This window comes from Sorex fumeus, unplaced genomic scaffold, assembly GCF_029834395.1.
Source record: "Sorex fumeus unplaced genomic scaffold, SorFum_2.1 ptg000100l, whole genome shotgun sequence".
Classification (NCBI taxonomy): Eukaryota; Metazoa; Chordata; class Mammalia; order Eulipotyphla; family Soricidae; genus Sorex; species Sorex fumeus.
Window position 1 is genome coordinate 1090181 of NW_026606157.1, and position 23439 is coordinate 1113619.

The 23439-nt window shown below is 38.6% G+C and overlaps 1 protein-coding gene across 2 annotated transcripts in view; it reads left to right on the forward strand.

Moving 5' to 3' along the window:
• The window catches only part of PTPRO (protein tyrosine phosphatase receptor type O), a 246991-nt gene that overhangs the window by 127649 nt on the left and 95903 nt on the right, over positions 1-23439 (forward strand). For both annotated transcript variants that reach the window (XM_056134615.1, XM_056134616.1), the window contains exons 2-6: positions 3019-3292; positions 11557-11715; positions 14751-14903; positions 17822-18265; positions 20966-21127. In XM_056134615.1, coding sequence (XP_055990590.1) covers positions 3019-3292; positions 11557-11715; positions 14751-14903; positions 17822-18265; positions 20966-21127 — 1192 coding nt within the window. The remainder of the gene's footprint in view (positions 1-3018; positions 3293-11556; positions 11716-14750; positions 14904-17821; positions 18266-20965; positions 21128-23439) is intronic.

Here is a 23439-nt window from a genome sequence, read left to right on the forward strand (position 1 = left end):
CTATAAACTTAAAGGTCATTAAATGTTTAAGAACAACTAAACACCTTTGCAATACAAGCAGTATTTATGGATTTCATACATCTTGTATTTTTAGGAAAAAAATATTTAATCCTCGCCAAAACGCTATGCATCACTGAACTACTCCAAGCCTCTAATGAGGAATAAGAAAGGGAAAGATCGGGAGTGGGAGAGATCAAGTCCAAAGTAAGAAGCTGCATAAAAGACATATGAGTTCAGCCTCTCAGAATAATAGAACTTATTTTTCTGGACTGGTGAAACGGATAAAAGGGAAAACATTACATAACATTCCCAGATAAAGCCTGTCCCAGATTTGAAAAATAATAGGTAATAGTTGATGTATTTTTGGAGGCAGCAGAAGTCTCTGAGATTTATGATGGGCTGTTGATGTGCATAACTCCTCCTTCTCATACACTAGAAATAAGTCCTGTGTTCTTCCTTTTTAGCACTAATTCTTGTGTCTCTAAGTAACTTCTCTCCCCCAGCACTGGCTAGGAACAGGCGACCCCCACTTCCTTGCAGCTAAGTACCTGAACCTCTATCTCAGGGCAGGACAGAGAAACACCCAGAGGCATAGATCATGAGGATCCTAGATCTTCCCCTGACATCAATTAGCTCTGTGTGACATTTGCACCACTTTCCTCTCCACTGTGAAATGAGGGTGTTGGACCAGAGAACTTTCTATATTAAACTTCATCAGCAAAGGAAATTTCACTGAAAACATTTTCACTGCAAGGTCACCTACATCATTCACTGGTTTCCAGAGGGAGGAAAAAAAAAATTTTCCTGAATTTCCTGCTAAGTACATCAGTGGTGGCCTTAACTAAGTGTACCAGATCCATTTTTATTATTTGTAACTTTTCTCTCTTGATCTGCTACTTAGCAGAAATGCCATACCTGCAGCAGACATCCTGAACTTTCTCCTAAACTTTCTCCTAAATCTAGATTCCAGGAGACGATGGATCCAAGAGAAAAGAAATTGCATAGATGACTTTTCACACAGGTGATCTGCTGAGATCCACTCAAACCTCGACTGCCTTCTTATTGGTGCCCTGACAAATTAACCTGCCCTGATTTCCTGGGTATAATGTAGGGGCACCTGGGAAAATGCTTGCTTCATGACTGGTACTAGCATTAATCCTATTTCCTAGACCTCAATTGGGTGGTACAAGCCAGGCAGTTCCGGTGCAGGGCCAGCAGGGATTCCAATACTCTGTGGTGGCACTTAAGTGGGTCACTGGTAAGGAGCCCAAACTAGAGGCCTCGCCACCTTGAGCAAAGGAGCTCATCTCTCCAAACCTCTGTTTCCTCAGTTACAAACTTAGAAAATAACACCGGACTCCTGAGGTCAATCTGAGAAGTAAATGAAATGATTCAGCTTCCAGACTGCCTGCCATGGCATCTGGGTCATTGAAAGTCTTTAACAAGTTTCAACAGTTTTTGGTCCCACTTTCATTGAAGTGAAATCTGGGGCTCAGTAGAGTAAAAGAACATAACCAGGATACTTGATGCCCAGAAGATAAAAGCAGCATCCAGCGGTCGAAAGTGCGTAAGTCAGGTAGCTGAAACACTATCTCAGCCTCTGGGGTCTGGAAACGGATCAGGAAGAAAGAGAAAAACAAATTATACTGGTGATTTTTCAGGACTATTGATAAACAATGATATGAAGACAGGGAGATTTCACTCAACCAGTTGTTGGCTTTCCACGTTATTCCCGGGTTTACGGATTCTCAAGTGAAGACACACATAAGAAAATGCAAAGCAAAAGGAGTTTTATTCCAGTTAACTGGGGTCAACTATCTCACCCACAGAGTGGTCTCTTGAAAGAAACCCCAACTCCAAGTAGCAAGCAGTTTATATAGGTTTTGACTACACAAGCAGTAAGTGCCTTTATTGTTTCAGGAAAATCTTAGTTACCAAACAAGGGTGTTTGGCAAGCATCTAGAGCATGTGTTGGACTCTGATAGGCTTGTGGTTGCTGGGTACATTCTCCATGGTTTCTGGCACATTGTGATTGATTGGGCCCACTTGCTGAGCCCAGGGACTTTCCAGGTGGGTTCAAGTTGGCTAGTTACACATTGATTTCTGGGAAACTGAAACTGTTTCAGTTCCAGGAACTGAACTGAGGCCTCCCTGATTTTTCTCATTTCTGCTGCCTGTCATGGAGTCAGTTTTGTCCTTATACCCATGAATTCCCACCATTGCTTGGGGGACCTGAAGGGTTAGAAATTGTAACTGGGACTCTCACGGGAACAGCGTGTGCTCCAGCCCTTTGAGCTATCTCCTCAGTCTGCGGACAGTCAGTGAAGAGAATTATCACAGGTTTCTCTGTCTTGAGTTGTTTTACTTTAGGACTGGCAGGTGAGAAATGAGAGAGGGGGAAATTGTCTTGGAATATTCTTCTAGAATGTTTTAGGAACACCACAGCATTCCTCCTTCGAACGTAAAATAAAATGCTTCTTCCCACCAGGAAAATCCTTCAGCACTGCTAGGACCAAGATTTCTCTGGGACTGAATTTCCAAGTTGATTTCCTTTTGTTTGTTCTTTATTTATGTGCACAGTATTTATTCTGTGTTTATTCATGGTTTATAACATAACCCATGAACTAGAATCATCTTCTTTGATGGAGAAGAATCCTCAAAGTAAAACTTTGGAAAGATCATGAATCTTAAGAAATTTTCTCTGTCACATTCTGTCTCTCTGTCTCTCTCTGTCTTTGTATCTGTCTCTTTCTCTCTCTCTCTCTCTCTCTCTCTCTCTCTGTCTCTCTCTCCCACACACACACTCTCTCTCTTTTTCTCTATCTTGCTTGAGCTCTGGATCTGGCTCTGTATGGTCTGTCTGTCTTCGTCTCTGTCTTGTGTAACTAAAATAGATCTATTTTATGAAAATACTTATCACAAACTTCAGTTTGGGGAAAAAATGATCACAGCACGATCTTACTGCTAAGGATCTGAATTTGACCTCCATTTCCTTTTTTCTCTCTTTTTTTTAAACAGAATGCTGCGACATTCCAAGTAACTGTTCAAGATGACAATAACATCGTTGTCTCTTTAGAAGCTTCTGATGTCATGAACCCATCTTCTGTATATGTTGTGAAGATAACGGGTGAATCAAAAAATTACTTCTTTGAATTTGAGGAATTCAACAGAACTTTGCCTCCTCCTGTTATTTTTAAGGCCAATTATCACGGCCTCTATTATATCATCACTCTGGTCGTGGTGAATGGAAATGTGGTCACCAAGCCATCCCGATCCATCACTGTGCTGACAAGTAAGCATCATGCATAATCTTGTCCTCTCTGTTCCTTCTTTGGGTGTGTTCCTTGTGGTTCTCACTGAAGATGTTCCTTCCACATAAAATAGCAAGACAAACTGCCATGAAGTCAAGTGACACAGATTCAAAGTTCTGCTACACATAATAAAAACAATATGTTGTCAACATTCCATGTTTAACTATAGCAAAACTCTTTTGTTCAACAATATCAGTCAGGTTGTATAATTTGAGACTGACAAGTTAGACTCATGAGTGAACTACATAATTTTCTGTTCTGTAAATTTACAGGCTGATAATAACTAAGCCTGCATTTTTTCAGAACGCATTCTCATATTTAGAGATTTGGTTTTCATACCAAGAATTTATAGTCACTATTCAGACTGCTCAAATTCAGCCATATATTTTTGTTCTTGTTTTTGGGTCACACCCAGCTGTGCTCAGGGCTTACTCCTCTCTATGTGCTCAGGGATCATTCTTGTGTGTTCAAGGGACCATATAGGGTGCAGAGGGATCAAACTCAAGTCAGCTGCATGCGAGGCAGGCACCTTGCCTGCTGTACTATCTCTCAGGCCCTGTTTTTTTGTTTTAATTTGGTTTTGTCTTATCAATTATACATTTTTTTATCTAAGAGAAAAAAAATTTCATGATCATTTGCTATTCCCTGTCTCACCCCCAAAACACCTCTGGGTTCTGCCCAAGAGAAATGCCTGTTTAATAAAATAAAACAAAACAGTGGCATTTGAACTTTCAGTATTTCCTGCCTTAAAGGGTTAATGCTGACTCCTGAAATTTTTTTAGGAGTAATTTTAACTAACCATAACTTTTACTTTATTCTCTGACTTTAATACCTAATCTAATAGTGAGATGTGACTATTTTTTATGTTGTGGTAAGGAAGGAAAATTGTTATCTTAAAAGTGATATATTTTATTACTAGAAAAATTCAATGTCTCAGCAAAGTTCTTTTTACTCATTTCTCTTTGGTGCAATTTTTTCAGTGGCTTCACATTTTAAAATGCCAGCTATGTGTGATCATGCTAACTATAATTACGGAAAAGTACATTGTGATATGTCCTTATCACAATGAAAAGAAAAGAGAAACCCCAAGAACCAAGAACCTGGAATCAAGCTAAAGGACACATTTTTTTTTATCACATATGTCAAATTAATTAAAGTTTCTCTTGGCTGAGTTCCACAATAAGTATTGAGTCCTAAAAATTATAAATGGCACAGACCCAAAACCTTTAAGGTTTGTGGACATAATGAACACGTATCTAGGACCTCTTGAAGTAAAAGAAGTCACGTGGAAAAATGCTATTTGAACAAGTTTTAGAAAGAAAAGAATTGGGGAGTTTTCGATCCAAGCCACAGATCGAGACATAGAATGACTATATTGATACGACTCCTTGAAACTAGAAACTGTTTTACTCACCTTCCTAATTTCATAAGCACCCAGCATGAACCTTACAATTAATTAATAGGTGATCGATAAATATTTTTTCAATTAAGGTGAGCAAGTAACAGAATAAATAGCCAGAAGGAGGGAGGAGGAGGTCAAGATGCAAAACCAAATAAAACTATGATAAACAGTGCTGACTCCACACTCATTATTATTATTAGTCCCTCCCCCCCCCAGACAAAACTGCAAGACTCAGCCCTTTTAGCTAATGAATCGGAAAGAATTTGGTAAGTAAACAAATGCTCAACAGTTTCTAGAACATCTCCTGGATATTTAAGCATAGGCTGTGAGCTTCAAAACTTTTAAAATATTGAAAATATATGTTCTTTCTTTTGTAACATGTGGGATTAGCAGTGTGTGGCCAGAGGCCCCAAAATGTGGTAATTTGGCAGAGATCATTTTTGTTATTGATGTCTAGGTAAAGTGCCATAGTCATGAAAATACAGAATTTGTAGATTTCAGTTGCTTCAAAATTGTTTGGTAGCCCCAACTGTGTTCTCTTTCCATGGGCTTTCATGTGTGCACATATGACGGGTGAGGTTCCATGCCTCATTAGCTCATTGTACAAGTGTGATTGCCACATCTGACCTGATTTTCAACCAACTGGTTCTAACACTGATTGGTACCCATGTGTCTAATTCTCTACCTGTAAGTAGATACCTCTGTTTCTGTTCATTCATGCTTTGCCTGTTTTGAATTCATGTTGTTGCACCATTAGGTACAAATTATCTTAAGGTTTCTGTCTTCTCAGTGACCTGCTTATTTTCCCCATGCAAAGTTCCTCTTTATCCCACCCATATGCTTCGTACTGTAGTTTTGTTTGTCTGATAGCAATATAAGCTTTCCCGTCTTCTTTGGCTAAGTATTTTCTTACTATTCTTATTTCACCCTTTTACTTTCAGCCTACCTATGTCTTCCTATTTAAGTGGGTTTCTGGGAGACAGCACAGACAATTATGGAAATACATAGACAATTATGAAAATGCAAGCTCCTGTCATTTCTACTTCATGTAGTTATTTATGTGGTTGGATTTAATTTCAATTTGCCATATTGCTAGACTGCAGGAGGCCTGGGGGAGGGGTGTGGAGTCAATCTAGTCTGTTCTGTAGTGAAGCTGTGTTTAAGGTGTGAGTTACTTCGCAGATTTTAATTCTACCAGTAATGTGCCAACAGTGGTAACAGTGGTAGAACAGTGGAATTCCTGAGTCTTCCCAATACCTGCAGAGTTTAGCAAAAACTGAATGCCCTCCAGAATGTGCTGTGCACTAGCACAGGTTGGGTAAAGATAGGGGTGGCAGGGCTTTTTCCCAGGTCCAGCATCAGATTTATGCAACCCTATGTTCCTTAGTGGGACATCCCCACAATTGCTGCCTTTTTCTCTACTCTACAAGGTAAATGCTAGCCTTCAACTGTGGAAAACCTGAGATCTTCCTGCCTCTGCCTCGTAGTAGCTCATTTCGGCTTTGTTTTCGTGTCTTATTAAATGTGCAAGGGAGTTTCTTGTCTACTCCCAGGAACAGCAGTTGTTATTTCGACCACCTCCCTCAAAAAGGGGCTGGGAATGTCTTGGCTTAAGAACTGGGAGGAAACACTTCTCTGACTCTTACCAGGGCCTAACGCTTCTGATTTATATTTAAGAATGACCCAAGGGAGTGAGTGACTATTCTCCAAGTCACTGAGAGATACCAATTATTTCATGCATAACTGGGCTCTTCCTTGCCTCCTTGCTTCTGATGAGCACCTGATGAGGCCCAGAAGCAGAGACAGAGGAACGGGGTGGGTTACCCCTACGCCTGGAACTCCAGCTCTCTTGAACCAGTGGCTTGGGACTTTTATATGTTGTTCTACATCTGCATTGTTCAGTACATTGTCCACTTGGGTTTCAGTTTTATTTCATTTTTTATGCACTTTGAATTTAATCTATGTACCACAAGTAGTTAGAAGACAGAACCATTCTAAACTGGACTTTCTGAATCCATCAAAATCATAGTTGCATCCTTTTCTTCTCTTTCCATGGGGCCCTCCTCTCCCTGCAGCTAACAGTCAAACAGTCGATGTGTCCTTTGCTCTGCAGAGGGGCTGGTCCCTCTGGGGATGATTCAGCCTTTTCTTTGAGTGGGGAGTAGCTCTGCCTTGAAGCTTTTTATATCTTAAATGGGAAAAAATTAAAAAAAACTTGCATTGATTTCTTAAGAGAAAAAAAATCTAATTTATGATTTCTTTGGTCTCTTGCCTTCCATTCCATTTTTGAAGACTCAATTACTTGATCATGGATTTTGAAAGCAATAATTGGATATGAACACAAGGACCAGAGATAATTGCACAAATATTGGGGACATTAAGTGTGAGGTGACATTTAGGTTTCAGCTTCCTCTCTTTTAAGAAATAAGAGGGAATTGAAGAGCACGCTGACTCAAAATACATTTTTAGCTCTAATGTTGGAAATTCTAGTGTGTCAGTGAATGATGCACTTTTCTTTCCTTAATGGAAAGCTGTTTTTGAAACCTTGGAAAGCATTTGCAGTATCTACTCCCAGAATGCTCTTATTGTTCTCAAAAATAAAAGAGCACATTTGTTGGAGTCCTTGGTTTTGCATTAGATGCCAGTACTGATGAAATGAGTAGTGACACAGCCATCAACCCTGGAGGTATCCTTGGCTATTTCTCTGCAATTGTTCTAGTGCTTTCTGGTGAAGATGAAAAAGAATGCCAAAGATGTCAAGACATAAAATCAAAACAAATATGTCTCTTGGACAGTTTCAGAGTTTGCTCACTCTTAGGCTCTAATGTCTATTCACTGTCACTGTATCACTGTCATCCCATTGATGGTAGAATTACTCGAGCGGGTGCCAGTAACATCTGTATTCCTTCCAGCTCTGAGATTTTAGCAGCCTCTTCTTACTCATCTATAAATACTTAAATAATTGAGGCTCTCCAATATATTTCACACACTTGAGAAAGAAGAATGGCTTCTTTATGCTAAGATGACAAATGAAAATTGTTGCTTGAAAATTAAGGTACTGGGGCAGAAGCTATAGTATAGCAGGTAGGACACTTGAGAGGTATTCATTTAGTCTTTGAGAAAAATCTAGGAAAGATCAAAGCTTTACCAGCAACTTTATTCCTATTTGGGTTTCTTTACTCAAAAGCAAAATTAGGTATGGAATCTAAGGAATGAACTGAAAGATACTTAGCCAGTGGTAGGTACCTCAACTATTAACTGAAAGGAGTAATCAAATGTTGGTTTCATATATTAACTGAAACTAAAAATGAGAAAGCATGCCATTTTAGCTAAGACTGTACTTTCACGTAGGAGTCTAAAAGTCCTTTCAAATGTGAAATTTTGAATCAAAATTGCTGACAAAAGTTGTATCTGGACCAAATTATTTTAAACACTTATTTTATCAAGAAAAATGAATCAGTAAAACCCTTTCAGAGGGTGGGTCTGTCATTTCAAATCATTAGCTGGAGTGGTCAGAGTAAGAGACACAAATATACACCAACCACATTTTGGTTTTTTCTTTAATGAGCAGTTAGAAATTTTTGTGAAGGAGAAGTAAGTGGCTTTTAGAGTCCTATAGAAAATAATTTGATAGATGCTATAAGCTATCTTTCTCAAAGCACGGGATGGTTTATAGTCTCTTAACAGAACAACATGCACCACACACACACACACACACACACACACACACACACATACACACACAATGATCACATGAGCACTGTCAGAGGTAAAACATATTTTCTGTTCCAGGTATGTTGTTGTAAAATTAAATCTTTTTTGACTTGGGTAAATAAAAGTTAAAACATGGAATTTGGAGGCCTGATGTCCACCATCTCAGCAGCCCTAAATCCACATCACAGACACTCTGCTCATTCAACCTTCCAGATGAGGCTAACCTTTCACCTGGCATCCTGGGGCCATTTTTTATTTTTGGTATTTTTAGTATTATATTTCATTTATTTTTTTAAATTAATTTATTTTTATTGAATCACCATGAGAAGGGTTGGAGTGATAGCACAGCAGTAGGGCATTTGCTTTGCAAGTCGCTGGCCCAGCCAAGCTGGGTTCAATTCCTCCATCCCTCTCGGAGAGCCCCGCAAGCTACCGAGAGTATCTCGCCCACACGGCAGAGCCTGGCAAGCTACCTGTGACGTATTCAATGTGCCAAGTGCAGTAACAACAAGTCTCACAATGGAGACGTTACTGGGCCTGCTCGAGCAAATTGATGAACAATGGGAAGACAGTGCTACGGTGCACCATGAGATACCGTTATAAAGTCGTTCATGGCTGGGTTTCATACAATGTTCTAACACCCATTGCTCTACCAGTGTATATTTTCCACCACCAATGTCCCCCACTTTCCCTCCTGCCACCCCCCACCTGTTCAGCCTGCCTCTGTGATGGTTGGAAATGATCACTCTGGGAAAAACTGTGTACTGAAAGTAAATAAAGGAACAAGCCTGGAGCCTTTATGAAACTGACACCTGGATTCCCCTCCTGAGTGGGTCCTGGCAGCCTCCATGCAGACCTCCACCCTCTGAGCAGCCCACCTCCCTGTCTCAGACTCTCTGTTCACTGCCTTCACTGGTTGATGTATCCTGAACCATGGAGCTGTGATAGTTCCACAACACTTGTCATACTATGCACTTTCGTCACAGTAACACTCCTGTCACTAGATGAAGACTGGAAAGGAAAGGAAAAAGAGCAACAGAGTCTAATCCTGAGAGACTCCCCATGGGGGCTAACTAGAAATATTTAATCTCAGAGCATAAGGAAACACAATGGGAAGAACACATAGACGTCCACAAGCTCAATGAATGACAATAATAGCAAAGAAAGGTTCTATCACTACCAAGCTCTCAGAAACTGACTTGGTGACACCATGTGGAGATTGTTTAATGAGCTCAAAGAAATGATGGCATAGGTAGTCAAGCAATGCACAAGAAGAGACTAGAAATGAGAAAAGTAGTCAGAAGTGACGGAAATGAAGACTATGGTAGATGAGAGCAACAACTCAATAGAGCATCTAGGTAGCAGAATGGCAAAATCTGAGGGAAAAATTGTCAAGCTCCAGGATCTTTAGAAAGCAACTGAAAATGGGCGGGGGGGGGGGGGGGAGAGATTGAAAATAAATAAACAGTACACCGGAAAAACTAAGAGATGCATTCAAGAGGAACAAAATAAAAATCAGTGGAGTCCTTAAAGACAAATTTAGTGAAGAACCACTAAAGAAACCATAGATACAGAGCTCTCAGTCGAGAAATGCAGTCATCCAGATCCAAGCGGTCCAAAAAGGTCTCAGTAAAAAGTAGGCCCAAGTAGAAAAACACCAAGACACATTGTACTCGGAATGATAAGAGACCAAGGCAGAGTACTGAAAGCAGCAAGATCAGAAAAAAAAAAACTTACATACAAAGGGTCTCCCATAAAATTTGCAGAAGCTCTTTCAAATAAGACTGCACAGGCAAAGAGAATGGTGGGATATAATAAAAGAAACTCAATGATGTGAACACCTCACCAAGAATACTCTACCCAGTGAGATTTTCATTCAGATTTGAAAGAACATTGGAAAGCTTTATGGACAGCCAACAGGTTAGGGAATCTGTAGCCTCAAAACCAGTTTTGAAAAAAAGCATTTTAAAAACTTTGTTAAAAGACATTTTGACATTGATTTGGCATTTGGCATTTTGCCGCTGAATATGACATTCACTTGTGGCATTTTTGCCCCTAACTAGTTTAAGAAATGTCTATTTACTTTCATCTTGCTTATGATATTTATTTTTCCAATATTGAATTAATGTTTCACTTATATTGAATTTTCCATGCCTATTCAGGTGAATTTTTGCATCAAATTATTTTTATTATAATGTCTTACTTATTAATACGGATGCTTAGGCATTCTCTATAATATATTTTCTAACATAGTATTCCCTTTTTAAGATTAAAAAAAGTTTATACTTTTATATTTAGATTTTCCTTTAAATATTTTTAATTCTCCTCTCCTCACTCTTACTAAATTTTATTTGTATGATTTATCTATTTTACATGAATTCTAAAATATATTATCTTATAATTATTTATACTATTCATTTTTAAAATTTTTATGCCTATAAAAAAGACAGTTTTTAAAAAAATTATAATTTATCATTGATTTACATTTTTGTGGAATTTCAGGGAGGTAGTTTTATTCACCTATAAGTGTGTGTGTCACCCTCTCCACAATCAAAAAAAAAATCACTCTCAAATGTTGGAAATAGTAAATGGAAAGCAAATAACCAAAGACATCAAAACTCGAGATTTTCTGTTTTTCAGAAATAAGCTTACTTGGGAGAGGAAGAATAAAAGAGGTCCTTCAGACACTGATAGATAAAAGTGGCCCTCTGGTGATGGGTGTGGTGTTGTAACAGTGTATGCATGAAAAGGAGAATTAGCAGTATTATAAATCATGATACCTCAATATGGTTAAAACAAGGACTCTGGAGATATACACACTCACCATATTAAATTGCCTCTCGATAGTAATTTAAAGTCATATATTACTTTTATCTGTTGAATGGTGATATCAATATTTGTTCTTAATCTCAAAGTTACTGCAAACAGCAAACCAAAAAAGTTTTTTGAAAGACAAAAACACCCTATTAAATGTAATTTTGTAATTATTGCAAAGGGTAAGACTCTCGAGTACTGAATTTAGCACTTGCCCCAAATAATAACAATACGTGTTAGGTTGTGATCGGTGTAAGCACTGGTACTCCTAAGCATTGATAGTTTTTCACTGTTCCCCCCATTCTCTTTTTGCAGAACCTTTACCTGTAACCAGTGTTTCAATATATGACTATAAACCTTCCCCTGAAACAGGAGTCCTGTTTGAAATTCATTACCCAGAAAAATATAATGTTTTCACAAGAGTAAACATAAGCTATTGGGAAGGTAAAGACTTCCGGACAATGCTATATAAAGGTAAGGGGTAAAAGGGAGGTGGAAGAAATGATGACTTTCATATTCAACATGACTTTTAGCCAGATGGTCTCAATTTTTACATCCAGAGAAGCGTTAAAATTCATTATATTATTTTATCCACAGATTAACACCAAAATAGTTACTGGTTCATGGAAATATTGTTTGGGGAGTCTATGTATATATGTTTTATTAGGCTGAAGTTGTAGGCCATTCATACACACAAGAAACACTCAAACATTTCACTTATTAGTAGTTTTTGCCAAGGTAGAATATCTGGTGCAATAATTTGTTAGTAATTTCAGACTTGGGTCACAGCAATAGTACAGTGGATAGAGCTCTTGTCTTCCATGGGGCATACCCGGGTTCAATCTCCAGCACCCCAGATTATCCCCTGAGACCCACCAGGACTGATTCCTGAGCACAGAACTAGGAGTAAGCCCTGAGCACCAATGGGTGAGGCTCTGCATTCCCTCAAAAAAAATCAAACAAAAAATAAAAACTCAAGATTTAAGTTGAAAGCATCTTTCCCAACTATTTCTTTCTGGGTGTGTTAGAAGAGCAATTCTAGAATGGGAAGCTCCGGGGAAACTTTTTGCCAAGTTTCATTCAGAGATGGTCCAAGATTGCTCCCAAAAACAAGAAAAAAGAAAAATAAAAAGGATTTCTTTAATTCTTTCATGTATACCAGCCAAACTACTTAAAATATGAAAATAGGTTTTATTGTTTATACAGATTTCGTAGGAATTGGAGGGGTTGGGGCTCAGAGAGTAGAGAACCAAAAGAATTAATATTTCAAAAGAATCCAATCAGCTTCTCTGGCAGGCTATCTGGAGAAGTGGAGGAGGACTGGGAGGTGTGGGAGAGGGAGAGGGAGAGAGAGAGAGAGAGAGAGAGAGAGAGAGAGAGAGAGAGAGAGAGAGAGAGATGATGGAGAAGGCATTCAGCTGTAGAAGAGTGAACTGAAGTAGAGAAATTGAAATATTTTCAGGATATAACACCATAACATTTCCTTCAGGAACATGAATATGGGTGTAAATTTGACTGGTTGTAACTGCACTTATACAGTGAGGTAGAGGATCATACAGAAACACCTAAGTTACAGTATCAAGAAAGATGTTGCTTTGATGCACTGCTTTTAAAAATTTCTTTGATGCATGAATCCTTACAAAATGAAATATCATTTAAAATATATAGTCATGGCTGGGAAACTGACTCAAAATACTAAAGTACATATTTTATGTCTGGAAGCCCTAGGTTTGATATCCATAAGTCTCTAACCCCCTAACACCCCAATAAATCATTAAAATAAAAAACATAGTAAATTTATAGTAAATATCTTTATAATTTAAAAAAAATTGGGAGCTGGTGGGGCTGGAGGGATAGCACAGTAGGTAGGGCGTTTGCCTTGCACACGGCCAACCCGGGTTCGATTCCCAGTATTCCATAGGGTCCCCCAAGCACCACCAGGAGTGATCCCTGAGTGCAGAGCCAGGAGTAACCCCTGAGCATCGCCAGGTATGACCCAAAAAGAAAAAATAAATAAATAAATAAATAATTGGGAGCTGGTGATATAGCTCATTGGGAGAACACATGCTTTTTATGCATCAAATTCTGGGTTCAGGTCCTTGCACACACACACACACACACCCAGAAACGCACATTTTAAAAATTAAATGAGCATAGACTCAAAGCTTTGCTTCTTTTATTTTCAATAAAAGCATTACCCGCTGATTAATTAATAGGACCTTATTTGTTTACTAATCACATGCAAATACAAATTCATAAGTGATTGTAAAATGAACACTGGAAATCTTGTTGAGTTAGGTCATGAATTTTACCAAAGGAAAGAAAAAAAGAAAAAAAAAGTGCTGCCACAGACACAGGCTGGGAGTCTGGGAGAAAAACTGGCAGCATTGGTGGACGGAAGTGGACACTGGTAAAGAGAGAGATCAGAGACTGAACACTGCACCTTTGAAATTCAATCATTAATAATTTTGAAACTTTGTAATTCTCAGTAATTCAATATTATTTTTTAAATAATGAATTTACAAAAAAAGTCAATTATTTATTATTATGCTTTTTAAAGTCAATTATTCTTTAAAATTATTTTGGCTTATAATTCAATAAGTATTATAGTTATCTGATTTTTCTTATTTCTTCCTAATTTGCATTACATTTATAAGTTTACTGGGCTTTTTAATGTTTTCCAAATAAAGTCCAAATTTTTATTTCCTTTTTCCTTTTCCTTTTTTTTTTAATAAGTCCTGCCAGTTGGCAGATAAATCATTATACTTCTAAAGCGGGCTAGATTTTTATTAGAATCCTACAAATTTAAAAATATAAGATCCAGGGGCTGGAATGATAGAACAATGGGTAGGGTGGTTTGCCTTGCATGCAACTGACCCAGGTTCGATTCCCAGCATCCTATATGGTCCCCTGAGCACCAGCAGGAGTAATTCCTGAGCAAAGAGCCAGGAGTAACCCCTGTGCATCGCTGGGTATGACACAAAAAGAAAAAATACATATATACATATATATGTGATCCAATATGCTATAGTTCAATTTTTTTAAATATTTGTGAAAGACATACTTCTTAATAAATTTATCCAAATCTAAATAAATAAATAAAGCAGGTTAGTTATTACAATTGGTCGAGTAAAAAGATTTATAAAATTGTTTTTAAATCATAAAGCAGTAAAATACCCTAGAATTTCATTTTAAACTAGGCTAGCTTAACTCAAATCTCCCCAATTTCTATGTTATCTTTTTCAGACAGTACACCAAATGTTCTGATAGTAAAGACTTAACTCCAAATTGCATTAGATCTTCTCAGCATTTTTTGAATTATAAACCTTTCAGGATTAAGTCTAAAGATTCAAATATTATCTCAAGCCTCCTATCAATATTTTAGTATTGACCATACCAGAAGTTGAAGAAAATATTGTTTCCAGATACTTAATCATAATTGTTTATAGCTTCTTAGAAGTGTGCAGCATTTAGGAGATCAAAATTTTAATATATTTTTATCTTCTCAGATTTCTTTAAGGGAAAAACAGTATTTAATCACTGGCTTCCAGGAATATGTTATAGTAATATCACTTTTCAGCTGGTATCTGAGGCAACTTTTAATAAAAGTACTCTTGTAGAATATAGTGGTGTCAGTCATCAACCCAAGCAACACAGAACTGGTAAGTCTTCTGCAGAATTAAAAATTGTGAAAAAATGTAATTGTATGTTGTATATTATGTTCTATATCTCAAAGAAAAATTCATTCTAAGGCTAAGAAAAATATATTTTATTAATATAAAACAAGTATTTATCAATACTTGTTGGGGCTGGAGCGATAGCACAGCAGTAGGGCGTTCGCCTTACAAGCGGCCAACATGGCCGACCCAAGTTCGATTCCTCAGCCCCTCTCGGAGAGCCCGGCAAGCTACCGAGAGTATTTGATATGCCAAACACAGTAACAACAAAGTCTCCAATGGAGACGTTACTGGGCCCGCTCGAGCAAATCGACGATCAACGGGAGAGCCTTTACCTTTACCTTACCTTATTTATCAATTTAAAAGGAACTGAGGTAGCTACAAAATTATGCCAATATATAAATATGTCAACATAAATACCAATATAAATTGGAAATACAATATATCATTGTCACTGTCACTGTCATCCCATCATCGATTTGCTTGAGCAGGTGCCAGTAACACCTGCATTCATCCTTGTCATGTGCTAGAGTAGCCTGATGGTGTATTGGGGGTTCTTTCAAGGACAGGGGACAGGATACTCTCGGTCTCTAATCGCCTTTACAGGTGTTCCCAGTCATATATATATATATAAACATTTTATATATATATATACATTTCTCTCTATGATCTGTTGCCTACTGTCTATACCCCATCATATATGGTGTGGTAATTATGGAAAATGAGTAGGGAGTGTCTTATGATGGCAGCTTTTGTAGCTGTGTGGTCTAGTAATATGTTCACTCATGTGTGACACTCAGCCCAAACTTGTGGAAAGTGCCCTGGAGCGTGGTGGCGGTTGGGTTGTGGAGGTTGGCTACAGGGACTGGGTCCCTTGAGGCAGGGAGGGCTCTCACCTGTCCCCTTTTGGGGTGCCCTGAGTGAAAATAGCCTGGCGTGGAGTCTGGTGGCATGGTTATGGGGGCCTCATTTCATGTTTCCTTCCGGGAGGAGCAGCCATGAATTCTGGAGAGTGACCAGTGAGGAGATTATCTGGTGCCCACAGGAGATGGCTTATGGGAGTGACTCCTGGGTCACCTGAGATTGGGGGAAGCAGGCAGAGGATTTCTCCTCCCGGGTCCCATTGAGCCCAGAGTCTAAGGTCACAAAGTCCTGCATTACCTGGGTTTCATGGGACTTCACTCATGTGTGAGGCTTGGCCCCAATATATAGATTCATATTTTTTTAATTAAAGTAGTACATGATACTACCAAAGTTACATTTAAGTAACATATATAAATGGACATCAATTATTCTATAAGATGGTAAAATGGCCATGTGAAAGAAAAACAAATTGTAGATATTCTAGTAGAGATTATCAGATTATTAAAGAAAAATACTGGGGTTAGACTGTATCGAAAACTTGCAGTGCTTAATGTTAATAGCATCACTAATATGAAGTACTATTGAAGGAAAATTGGATGAGTGGATTAGCAGATTATGAATGGATGCTAGATTGGTGCATGGATAACCAATAGCAACCAATGGATGGAGGAGTAGACATGTAGAAGAATAAATGGACTATATATATGTGTGTGTGTATACACAACATACACACATATATAATCCACATATATATATATATACTGTGTGTATATATACGTGGTAAGTACTCATCACCAATACCTACAGATGTGACATTATATGCCTAAGGTGCCTAAGCACTCCATAGGAATGCTGGAAAGCCCATTCATAGGAACACTTGAATGGGTCATTATAAACAGCTACTGAAACCATTCCAAAATGAAGTTCTAAGATGTCATGATTCTCGCTGATTAGTCCAAAGCATGGAGCGATAGCACAGCGGTAGGGCGTTCGCCTTACAAGTGGCCAACATGGCCGACCCGAGTTCGATTCCTCTGCCCCTCTCGGAGAGCCCTGCAAGCTACCGAGAGTATTCGATATGCCAAACACAGTAACAACAAAGTCTCCAATGGAGACGTTACTGGGCCCGCTCGAGCAAATCGACGATCAACGGGAGGGCCTATACATTTACCTTAAAGAAATATACTCTTTACCTGGGAATTATTCTAAGCACTATAAAAGATGAGGATGGTCTGGTGCACCATTGTCTCTGTTCTCAAGAACATGTGGATGTGCCATTCAAGATGGCATAGAGGCAAGGCAGAATGTGAGGAATGTTTGAGAAGAGCACAGAGTTACAGAGCAAAATCAATGAGGGAGATATCGTTTGAAGCTTATGGAAGAGAAAATTGATATTTGAGCTGCTATTTGAAAGATAGATGGGACTATTATAGGTGTCCACCTTTCTTACAAGTTTTCTACCTATCACATTTCTCTACCTCTAGGGGAAAAATTTTAAAAAACATGTTTTAAAAATATTTAAAAATTCATCTTGTCCTCATACACTTCAATTTAAAAAGTTGAGGAGTGACATCTTATTTCCAACACATGTTTATGTTTTTAAATACAATACAGATATATAGGTCTTCTAAATGCATCTATGCCATAGGGAATATTTTTATGTTAATGATTATAAATACACTAGAGTTGGTTTTTCACAAGAGAGACACAAGGACAATCAATTGTTGTTGTTGTTTTTTTTAAGGGAGTTTGTGATAAATTGTTTCTGAAAAATATTTCCATAGCTCTCCTTTGGGAGTAGTAAAGCAATCCTTTCAACAAGCACAGTGTCACTGTTAATATGATCGAAGTATGACTAGTGAGATGCACTGAATCGCCATATGTGTGCTTAAGCCACAATTATTGTCACTGCACATTTTCTGTATTGTAGAAGCAAAATTAAACTCTAATTAGGAAATCTTCATGGATATTTAACTCACTAGTAGATTGTGTTGCAACATTGCAATTAATAATAACTTGGGAATACAACTCTCTTACAGCTCCTTACCCACCTCGAAATATCTCTGTCCGTATTATAAACCTGAACAAGAACAACTGGGAAGAGCAGAGTGGCAGTTTCCCGGAGGAGCCATTCATCAGAGCCCAAGACACTGTGGAGAAAGACAAAGTCTTTCACTTTTCCAGAGACATGCCTGAAATTCCCCCGAGCAACATTTCTTCTGGTTGGCCTGAAGTTAACAGTAGTGATGATGATCCAACCTCTCAGCCATACTGGTGGGACGGGGCCTCTGCCACTCCTGAGGGTGATGAGGACTTCGTCAAGGTGCTCCCCACGAAGTATGATGAGAACAGCACCCTCAGCAGGACAGAGAGAGCAGCAGCCAACGCGGTGTCTTTCTTCCCAGTGCAAATGATCCTGAGTTGGCTCCCACCAAAGCCTCCCACTGCCTTCGATGGGTTTCATATCCACATAGAAAGAGAAGGTAAGGGAATGGACAAATCAGAGACAAAAGAAAAGGTGCCAGGAAGTGAAAGCTTTTTAAAATTTAATTATCAGAAGATTGAGGGCAGACAATCTCTAAAGAAAAATGGCTGAGGAAGAAAAGGATTTGGGGGAGCAATAATATCGAGAGTAAGACACTTGTCTTGCACACAGATAACCCAAGTTCGATCCCGGGATCCCAAGTGGTCCCACAAGCACCACTGAGAGTAATTCCTGAGTGCAGAGTCAGGAGTAACTCCTGAGCATTGCTGGGTTTGGCCCAAAATCAAACAGAAAGGAAAAAAGAGAGAGAGAGATAGACAGAGGAAGGGAGGAAGAAAGGGAGGGAGAAAAGAGAGAGTAGGAGAGGAAGGAAGGAAGAAAGGGAGGGAGGGAGGGAGGGAGGGAGGGAGGGAGGGAGGGAGGGAGGGAGGAAAGAGGAAGGAAGAAAGGGAGGGAGGGAGGAAGGGAGGGAGGGAGGGAGGGAGAGAAAAAACATAATTAAGTATTCAATATGGACTAATAGTAGAAAGCAGAAATGAGTTACTTGGACCAGAATCTCCAGGTCTGAGCGCTTCATAAGTTGAAAGGCCTGGCAATTGTAAAAGTGTTGCTGCCCAATGTGTCCCAAACCCCAGGTCACTTAGGGAGCACTTACATTTTCAAAGATTTTAAAGATCTAAGCATTTTCAATGAAAATATATATATATATATATATATATATATATATATGCAGGGGAAAGTATCAAGAAAAGCATGCAACAAAAGAATCTGATAAAATGTCTACTTTTCTAAGAGTAGGCTTTTTGCTTCCCTAGCTACTCTTAACCCTGGGTTGTGCTCATCTGAGACCCACATCACTCACTCTATGAAACGAGCTGAAAATAAAAACAAGAAAATATACAGCCAGTGGTTATCTCACTATGGCTATTCTGCCATGACTATGTTCTCTGAGAGCCTTTCCTGATCATCTAGCCCACTCAATTATGAAAGGGGTCATGGTGGTCAGTAAATTTGCATCATGAATCATATCTGGGTTGTTTTGTGGTAGATCTTTATAGTTATTAATTGTTTTGTTTTTAATATAACACTTCATTTTCTACTTTCCGGCCTAATTGTTTGAGAGCAAAGGTTGTCAAGTTGTCAAGAATCTGAAAATTAAAATGACAGTTGGTTTTGAACATAGGGCATTAACACCATGTAAGCTCATATATCATAGTATGTGTCCCTAATATTAAACATAATTGGATACAAAATAAATGGGGTTTCCTATATAAGATAATAACCCATTACTCAGACCCCAATACTATATAAAATTAAAGTCCATTGTCATTTCCAATTATATGAATAAAAAATCTTAATATTTGCCTAGAATTGCTTGTATTAGAACATCTCCCCTTCATCCATTTTTCAGTTCTGTGTTTCTCAATGTAGTCTGTGGAGAGCAGGGCTTATGACTTCCACTTTTTTTAAATGTCTTTTGCCATGAAAGTCCAATCGTCCTTTCATGTGACTGCAACGTGCTCTTTTGAAGATGGCTGGAGTCAGTGGCTAATGACAACAGCTTCAAAGCAGGGAGAAGCAGCAGGAGATGGACTCTGCGGCCATGGAAGACTCATTTCAACTTTTAGAAGTTCTAGAAGCAGAGGAAAGAAAGCATTATATGTGTCAGAAAATACATCCGGAAGAAATTTCTCTGATCAGAAAAAAATGTCAGTGTGTTTTGAGGCATTTGGGAATATTTTCTGTGACCTCGCAGACCAGAAGATATTTGTTGCTGGTCATCTTTTTCCCTTATATTCAAGCAAGAAAATCAGTGATTGAGGCAGAAGCAATAGTCTAGTGGGGAGGGCGCTCACCTTGCACAAGGCTGCCATGGGCTTGATCTTAGGTACCACATATGGTCCCCTGAGCCCTGCAGGAGTGATCCCTGAGCAAAGCAGCAGGAGTGTGCTCTGAGCATAGCTGGGTGTGATTCCCCAAGCAAAGAAAAAAATTAAGAATTTCTTGAAAGTCAAGGATGTCCTGACATTTTGCATGTATCTCGTGCATTTTGCTTTGTTGGGTATAACTGCAGAAGAGGGAGTCAGTGCCTACCCCCGAGTTCATTGATTTGGATATCATTTCTTAGTTTAGCTATTTTTTTTTGATGTGATGTTTTTCTTTCCTGGATTTATTTTATTTATTTTTTCCTGGATTTATTTTTTTTATTTTTAATAGTGAGACATCATGAGGTACAGTTACAGACTTACACATTTTTGTGCTTGGGTTTCAATTATAAAATGATCAAGTACCCATCCCTCCACCAGCGCCCCTTTCCCACCACCACGGATACCAGTATCCCTCCCACCCCCTCATCCCCCCCTTCCCACCTTGCCTCTGTGGCAGGGCATTCCCTTTTGTTCTCTCTCTCTTATTGGGTGTTGTGGTTTGCAAAAGAGGCAATGGGTGACAATCATGTTTGGTCTATAGTCTACTTTCAGCATAGTTTAACTATTTGTAAAAATGTATTGTGAAAAACAATTTTCCATAACGCTTTTCTTAACATCTTTCCTTAACACTATCTGTAGTTTAGAGTTATAATTAAACTTGACAAGAGGCAGAAGACAGCATAAAATATTCTTTGTGATAAGCTGAGTTATCTCTAGTCAAGACCCTGCCAGGTATCCATTCATGTATATTTTTTTTATTTATGATGTAGAAAACTTTACTGAATATTTAACAGTGGATGAAGAAGCACATGAATTTGTTGCAGAACTGAAAGAGCCTGGAAAATACAAGTTATCTGTAACAACCTTTAGCTCTTCAGGATCTTGTGAACCTCGAAAAAGCCAATCAGCAAAATCTCTCAGCTTTTATATCAGTAAGTAACAAAGAGATTATTTTGCACTTACAGAACTGGGACAATGCAACTGGTAAGATTAATGATGCCCAGGCATCAATTATTCATCAAATGTTAGAGATGCTAAGAATTATTCAAGGTCAGGAGGAACCTGTATTCAAAAGATGATGACAGCCAACAAATAGATGTCTGGTTAATAGCAGCAAATCTACCCCCAGATTTCACATGAGGATCCTTTTTTCATTACTGGATAATTGAACATTTATTAAACTGACCTTCCACACTAGCCTCAACAAATTCTCCAAGGTTACAAGTTTGAGAAATATTACTTTCATAATAAAATTGATGTTCTTGGACTTTGTGAAAAGTCTTATTAGGGGAACAAGCTTGCAGGTGCTTAAAAGAATTATGAAGATTCACGTGGAGTAAGATGCAGGTAGTCACCATGAAATTAGAAGACAATGACAAGAACGTCCTTAAAACCCCAAACAAGTCCTAAGGGCGCTTCTGCCAATTCTGAAGTAAGGTCTAATAAGCAAGCAATAATTCGCCACTAATCACTGTACGAATAATGTGTACCCGCAGTGATTTTAGTTCAACTTATCTGAAGTTCAAAGGCTAAAAATTATTACTTAGCTTCTCACGAATTAAATGTGACTCTAATCCACAGAAAGAAAAAAAAAACAGGAGACAATGGATAAAAATTGCTTTTCCAAAAAGATAACTGCCACACACTTTACCAAATGTCACGATTAGTCAAATAATTATCAAAAATGTGCAGATGGAGAAACAAGAGGGGTGCTGGAGGAGAGCAGATTAGGTGATTCAGCCCTTCTGAAAGCTACACATAGAAAGGATGGTTGGGGTGAGGCTGAATCCCAGATGGCAGTGTGAATCCCCACTCCCAATATTTACATAGAACCGGAAAGCAAAGGTATAGAATTAAAACACAACAGTGTTGTGTTGGCACAAGCCTCGAGTGAACAGAGAGAGACAGCTCAGGATAGGACAGTGGCTCAGCGCTGAGAACCCCAAGTCAGAAGAGAATTGGAGCCCCATTTCCTGAGAGGGACTCACTTTTATCCTCTAAAGGTGAGCTACAAAATACGTACATTATTATCAATGAAACAGGAGATACAGAGGTAGTTGGCAAAGCACAATGAATGCATCTTTTCCACATGGTATGTCCTTCAGGCGCTCAAAGAGAAAACAGCCCATGTCAGTATGTCTTGCCCATTTAGTGCGACCTTCAGGTAACGTCTCCGTCTCCTGGACACTCCCATAAATCTGTCAGGCCCACTACACTCCCAGAAATCTGGTGAGTTGGTGGGCCCTTAAGTTTGTTAATTGGAGTCATAAAAGGAATGCTTCTCCCTCCCTTTTCTTTTTTAATTTAGAGGGTCAGTTTCAGCTTCTCAGTCCCAATCACATTTTCTTAATTTTCATTACAGTTTCATAATTCTCATTACATACAGCTTCTTATTTGTCATTACAAACATCACAAATGTTGAAGATGTCCCATGTGAAATTTTTACTGTGGAAATCAAAAGTTGTCATCACTCATTCAAAGTCTTGAAAGATCCCTTGGACACTTGATCCATTAGAACCGGAAAGATGGTCATAATGGCCTTGAGTGTCTTTGAAGTTAGGGAAATCTTTGAAATGGGATCATTTAAGAACGAGAACAAAGCTTTAGCATTCAGTTTTCTCCTGGCTAAAACATTTCACTAACCAAAAATTTCTTTCTCTGCCAGGAGAGGTCCGGAGCAATAGTCTCTGTTTCCATGAAACTCCTCCAACTCTTCCAGCCAGGCTGACTTTTCCCTTCCCTGAGTTTGCTGCATTCCTGCATTCCATAGAGCACCACACAGCAGTGTGTGTGTGTGAATTGTATACCTCTTGCTTCCCGTACCAAATCTGAAATTTGAGGCTAGGTTATATTATTTGCTCATTTAATTCTGTTGTATTTACAACAAATATTTGTGGAGCTACTTTCATACATCCGGCACTCTGCTCTATTTTTAGATTATCTATTTTTCTAGAGCTGTTGGGAATGTGTGAAAATTTCTCAAAAACAGGAGTATTTCAGAGTGCTTATTACTATTCATCTAGAAAAATGTGGGGCAGTAGAATTTTTGGGTTTTGTCTGCCAAGATTGATATTTTTAGTGCTTAGGATATTCTGTTCAGCAATAATGAGTTAAGCAGAAGTACTGTGTTTGTACCCTGGCTTTAAAGAATAATACTATCAAATACAGAATACTTAAAATAAAATACTCTATTATAAATAAAACTATTCTATCTACCAAAAGTGCCCCCAACTTCTCACAGTCA